The sequence below is a fragment of the Nestor notabilis genome, unplaced genomic scaffold (assembly GCF_000696875.1).
Source record: "Nestor notabilis isolate BGI_N333 unplaced genomic scaffold, ASM69687v1 scaffold26431, whole genome shotgun sequence".
Lineage (NCBI taxonomy): Eukaryota > Metazoa > Chordata > Aves > Psittaciformes > Psittacidae > Nestor > Nestor notabilis.
Window position 1 is genome coordinate 49,797 of NW_009914095.1, and position 6,534 is coordinate 56,330.

General features: G+C 48.0%; 1 protein-coding gene across 1 annotated transcript in view; it reads left to right on the forward strand.

Annotated features, from left to right (window-relative positions):
• The window catches only part of LOC104412687 (histone-lysine N-methyltransferase EHMT1-like), a gene marked incomplete at its 3' end in the record, with an annotated part of 12,037 nt that extends 5,733 nt beyond the window's left edge, over positions 1–6,304 (forward strand). The window contains exons 2-3 of the mRNA XM_010023473.1: positions 2,702–3,258; positions 6,263–6,304. Coding sequence (XP_010021775.1) covers positions 2,702–3,258; positions 6,263–6,304 — 599 coding nt within the window. The remainder of the gene's footprint in view (positions 1–2,701; positions 3,259–6,262) is intronic.
• Positions 6,305–6,534: the final 230 nt, after the last annotated feature.

Genomic DNA, 6,534 nt, shown 5'->3' on the forward strand with positions numbered 1-6,534 from the left:
AGGCGCTGGCGCAGGGTGCCCAGAGAAGCTGTGGCTGCCCCATCCCTGGCAGTGTTCAAGGCCAGGTTGGACACAGGGGCTTGGAGCAACCTGCTCTAGTGGAAGGTGTCACTGCCCATGGCAGGGGTTGGAGCTGGAGGAGCTTTAAGGTCCTTTTCAACACAAACCAGTCTGTGATTCTATGGAGGTGGAAGCCCTTGGACCTCCTTTTGCCTGGCAACATGAGCAGCCGTTTACAGCAGGGCAGAGTGGGTGCATAATCCTGTTAGATCAAACCCATCCCCTGATGGCTGCTGTCAAGTTCTCCAGTTCTGTGCCACTTCAGGGGCTATGAAATTTCATATCTTTATTTTGTCAGACCTCTAGTCATGCAGATTTGGGGGTTCATAGGAGATGGATGGTGCTTCCACAGCCACACTGTGCTTTGCACACTTCATAAGAGTGTGTGTGTGGGAACTGTACGTGGGATTTTCATTTCAGCTTCACAGATTTTTCTGGACTAACACAGTTCCTCTTCCCTTAGGGCAGTGCTCTAATTCACCTTGTTTTGTTGCCTTCATGGCAGGTAAAGCAATTCTTGCTCTCTGCTTATTCTGTTTATTTAATAGTCAGCCTCTGAAGTCATTTGACTGCACTGGTGGGAGTGTGCAGTGTTTAAATCAACAGATATTGAAGGCTGCATTCGAGCAGGGGCCTGGTGCTAAGCACTGGAAACCTCCGTCTGTGGTCAGAGAGCTCATTTGTTGTTTTCTTCTGGCACTGACTTTGCTGAATTAATTGTTGAAATGGCAACAGCACAGTCTTCTAAATAGAAGACACCAAATGCAGAAAGAGAAAAGAGGATTGAAGGAAGACGGGCACAGCTCTTGGCTCCCTCTGCTCAGGACTTTTCAAGTAGTTAAATAACAGTGAAAAACCAGCACTTTATCTTCTCCCAGAGTCATTGCTCTCCAAAACAAACCCTTGTGTGGCTTATCAGAGCTTTCAGTACACAGAAGGTGGTCTGGGTGGTGTGAGAGGGCAGCAGATGGAGGTGATGACTTTGAATCGTGTTTGGAGAACCACTTAGTTACTGCCTGCTGGAGGGGGGGGGGTGTCTGCCTCTGCCCCTGCATGTGCTCCAGTAGGCTTTGGTGAGCTCTTTCAGGAGGCTTTGGAGCTCTTTTTAGAGGCTCTGAGCCAGTAAAGTGCCTGTGAGAGGCAATCACAGGCTGCTCTGGTGATAGCACTGCTTCTCCTCCCTGATGCTGTTTGCATTGAGCTGTCTGTGCTTGGGGCATATGGCAAAGCTCTGCAGAGCTTGGATTTGAACAGTCAGGCCAGGTATGTTGGACTTGACACCCTGGGATCCAGGATCTTGGTTCTTCTTCACACTTGAGCCTTGTATCAGGTTTTGCCAGGTCAGCAGAGACAATCGGGGTATTGTTTTCCTTGAGTGTTTGGGCTTCAGGAATGAGATGCTGACAGCAATATGCTGCTCTGGCTTGCAGACTCTGGGCCTTTCTTGAGTACTGTAGGTGAAAACTGCTTTGATTCAAGCTGGTTGTAATCAGTCCTACCTGCTTTGACAAAGCTTTTGCTGGTGGGACTCAAGATGCTTTTTGTAGCTGTCTTTGTAGCTGTGGCCTCTGGAAGGAAAACAACACAAGGGATCCCTAACAGCAAGTTGATCAGATCGTTTCACTGAGCGTACCAGTGAATTGTTATCACTCCTGGTTGCCTGGGGAACTCCTGCTTTGTCATATTGAAACCCTTCTGCAAGTACACAGATGGAACTAGATGATCTTAAGGTCCTTTCCAACCCAAACCGTTCTAAGTACACAGTGTTCATACTTGGGTTTTCTTCAGTTGAGGTCTGCAACCTCAGATCGGACAAATTCATTGATGAGGGGAGCATGGAAATGTTTGGAAGGAGTGGGGAAAAACACCCTATTTGCATGGACACTCCTGTTTTATCTGGGTGTGAGCTTTTAGCCTGCAAAAATCTTGCTGTGTTTGACTCCTGTCATTATTTTAGTCTAGAATTGCAGTTCACATGCTTCGCACTGTGTTTACTCTGGCTATTGCCTCTGAGATGTCACCATGAATCCTGCTTCTATGCTGCTGCATCCCAGGAAAAGAGCCACTGGATAACCTTGCCAGGAGAGCTGGCATTGCCGGGGAGTTACTCCTCAGGTTGTTCTGTTTAGTGGCAGAGCCACTTGGCTGCTGAGCTGTGTCTGAGCCACCAAAGCTCACCCATGCAGCCCCACCAGCCAGCTTGTGTCAGTCTGGCATTTGAAGGGCTTTGCCAGAGATCTAAATGCAAGACTGGGCAGTGTTTTGTTTGATGTGCAGAGGGATGACATATGGTCCAGGAAGTGTAGTTACTGGAAAAGCTAAAGGTAATATTTACCTTGAGAAATCCATAGTTGGGAATAAATGGCCACATCTGCAGCTGAGGCAAGTGAGAATGGGTGTGCTGCTTGCAGCTGAGGCACCCACCGTGCTTTTCACCATCTGAGGATCCAGGCAAGCCAGGTAGGTGAATGAGCACTCTAAATGGATTTACATAGATAAGTATGTGTAGCAAGCAGCTTTCTGGAGGAGAGGGTTGTTCTTTCTGAGCCACTGTAAGTAGCTGTAGCTTCTCTTTGGAGTTTCGATACTGCTTGTGACTCTTTTCCTTCTCTCTTCCTCCTTCTCCTCCGTCTTTCTGCAGGGTTTAATGCCATGGCTGCAGATGAAAGTGCTACAGAAAAGCAAGTGGGGGAACCAAAAATGGCAGTAGATGGTGAAACCAACGGTTCCTGTGAGCACAGCGAAGCTGGTGGCCACCCAAACCCAGCTAAAACCACTCAGGACAATACGAAAGTGAGCCAGCAGGACTCCAGTACTAAGTTAAATAGGATAGCAGAAAATGGCATTTCTGAACGAGATGGTGAGACTGGGAAGCAAAACCATCTGAAAGCTAATGACTTCACACAGACTTCTGTAACAGGGAGCAATGGATATATTCTAACCAAGCAGATGGCACAGGAGCAGCCTCTAAGGACTACCAGCACCTTTGCTTCTCTCACCGGCCATGCTGCAAAAACCCTGCCAGGAGGAGCAAGCAAAGGGAGAACTGTGGGCTCCTTTTCTCAGATGCAAGCCACGATGCCAACCAAGCTCGGGGAGGGCAGTAAGGACATGGATGCTAAAAAAGCCACCGCTGCTAACGCTGAAGTCAAGGTCCACAGAGCACGGAAGACAATGCCTAAACCCATCGCTAGCCTGGTAATGTATATGCCCAGCAGCCAGTGCTGCTGCTGCAGCTGCTCTTGGCTTGCTTTGATTGCATGAGAGGGATGCTGTGCTGCATGGGAACATGAGTAATTCCTGTAATTCCCACCAAGTGGATTGTTGGGGAGGTTTAATATCTATCATAGAATGTTTTGGGTTAGAAAGGACCTTAAGATCATCTAGTGTCAACTCCTTGCCATGGACAGGGATGCCTCACTCTAGACCATGTCACCCGAGGTTCTGTCCAGCCTGGCCTTGAACACGGCCAGGGATGGAGCATTCACCACAGCTCTGGGCACTGAACTTCCCCTGTTTTAGTTTAAACCCATCACCCCTTGTCCTATCACTTCAGTCCCTGGTGAAGATCCCTCTCCAGCATCCTTGTAGCCCCCTTCAGACACTGGAACCTGCTCTGAGATCTCCGCACAGCTTCTCTTCTCGAGGCTGAACAGTCCCACTGTTCTCAGCCTGTGTTCATACGGGAGCTGCTCCAGCCTCTGATCATCCTCGTGGCCTTCTCTGAGCTTGCTCCAACAGCTCCATGTCTTTCTTATGTTGAGGACACCAGCACTGCCCACAGTGCTCCAATATATGTATAATATATATATTTATTTTTATATAAATATGTATTTATTTTGTCTCTTCCTACAGAGAGCAGAGGTGTTAGAATAGAGCCACATGGCCACCACCAGCTCTCTTCCCCAATGTGTTTCTAAATATATAATTGATCAGTTACCTTCTCCAATAGATACATGCGAGACACTCGATGGCCTTTCTCTCTTGGCTGTGTTGCTCATCAGCCATCTGCTGCAATCCAGAGCTGCTTGTGAAACAAATTGGATTTCTTCTAAGTTGGACCAGAGGAAATTAAGCATAGCATGTTAAACTGGGGATTCTAAGCTTGGAAGCTGTCAAGAAGCTGATATGATAGGCAACTTGATTGCACTGACATGTCATTGTAGTGGGAAACCAGAGGATGTTTTCTCTCTCTCTCTCTCTCTGTTGACTGTGGTAATGCAACTTGTTCACAAATCTTCGCTCCAGAATCCTTAGGGATGGATCACTTAATAAATCAGAGCTCTGCCTTGGTTTTAGGAAGCAATAGGAGATGTAAAGTCTTCTGGTGCATTCGTGTTATAGTGGGGTGAACAGAAATGGGCCTTTCTTTGTCATTGGCCAAGTTTGGTTCTTTTGCTTATTGTGAGGGTTCTTTTGCCAAAGGTAGGGTATAGACACTGGAACAGGCAGATGTCCCCTGATCCACAGCTCTGTGACCCTTTATATAGCTACAGTGACATAGATCCTCTCATTGTGCTATGTTTAGCAATGGGAGAGAGACCAGCCTTTAGGTATCCTGGACCTAGCTGAAGGAAGGGATCGTGAGCCCTGCTTGGCAGTGTGCACGACACCCACAAATACCTGGGAAGCTGCTGCAAAGGTTGATGACCAGCAGTGCAAAGTGATGCTCAGATGTCACCCACGTGTGGCAGCAGAGCCACAGTGTGATGGGAAGGTCTCAGAGCTGTGACTCGCTGTGGTCTGGAGCAGGGGAGGAGAGAAAGAACAAGATGGGTGGCATGTAGCCAGGCACATATGGGAGAGGTGGCCTCAGCTGCGGCACCTCCTGCGCTCCGCATGCATGTGGGAGTCCAAAGAGCACATCAGGATTAGAGACCTCGTGGGCACCCAGCTCAGCACCGGGGCACAAACCACACCTGCCATAGGGTTTCCCACCTGTTCTCCCAAACCACTATTTCCCCTCTGCCTTCCCCTGATGGTGTTTGAATTCTCTCCCTTTCACACTCTGCTGTGTTTTCTGTCTGGGGAAGCCCAGATGCAGTTACATGCAGCATGATGGAAGTCTCTCCTGAGGCTGTCTCTTACCCAAACAAGTCTTTGTAGCCTCATAACTTCCCTTCAACAGCCTGTCATGCACTTAAATGAGGCTGGGCAAACCCCCAGACCCTTATGGAATTTGACAGAGCTCCCTTGGGGCTGAGCAATCGAAAGAGGCAATTCCCTTCTAAAAGATGACTGCTGGGTTAGGAGGGAGAGTTTTCCTCGTTCATATTTTATGATACATCAAAAAGAATATTTGTACACAACCCCCTGGGCTTCAAGGTTTGTCTCTAAGAAGCTGCATCTGCAGGTGCCGGCGGACATGAGGGGCTGTGATGATGCTGTTGATGGAATTTGCTCACACACTAACAGCAGCTTCATAACTCAAAGCCTGCAGTTGCTGGACCACTCTAGAATGCATAGCCTGTCCCCAGCACCTCTGGCCACTTCCTTTGGGCTTAAAACAGGGGCAGAAACAACATTCACAAGCAGGGTGGTAAGAAGAGGCTGTTGCCATGTTCTCCACTCAATGCATCTGAATGTGAGCCCCAGATTTGATCTCATTTCTGTACGACAATAACACATCTGGTTTGTTCAGCCCTCCTGATAATTACTACCTTGTTTTTCCCCATTGTCTCTTGAATGTACATGCTAGTTTCTTTTGAGCAGCAGAGTCCTGGCTAGTTGTCATTTTGCTGTCCTGATTAGTTCTTTGTGGAGCTGCTTGTAAGAGGCTCATCAGCTCAGCAGTGCAGGAATGTTTCATGCACCAGCCTCCACATTCACACCTTTTCCCCTTTAAAAACACTGGGAGAACAGGTGCTGTATTCCAGGAAATGCATTGTGGAAATCACCCAGAGGTTGATGACAGGACACAGTAAATTCTTTACTGATATGTTTTAGAGCAATGCTGTTTTCTTGGTAGACTGTTCTCGCTGCCTGGGAGCAGGAGGGGAGGAAGGTGTTTGGTTGCCTGCAAAGTGGCAGGAACATTTGTTCCCCCCCAGGCTCCTGTAATCCATTGGGACAAAAAATACTGTTTTCTGTAATGCAGTCGCTGTCAGGGGACCTGGGCAGCCTTTTCCTGCACACGTAGATTGGTCTTTGAAAGGAGGAAAATGATTGTCTCACAAATGTAACCAGCTTTTTCTTTGTTTAGGAGTTGCTTCCTGAATTGGGATCGAAGCTGAGCCTGAAACAGGTGATGATTTTAATTGATGTTGTTGCATGTTAAGGTGATTTTTGAGCAGAGACCTCAGAAGGGTTGTTGACAGCATCATTTCTGCTCCCCTGCTCAATAGTGCAGTAACACAAGCACTGCACCTTTTGGTCCATTTACAACCCTGTTGAGAACTCAAAACTTTCCAGGGCCAGGCAACATTCTGAAAGGGATGTGCAGGTGTGTCCTGTGCTTGGAGGAGACCCATTCAC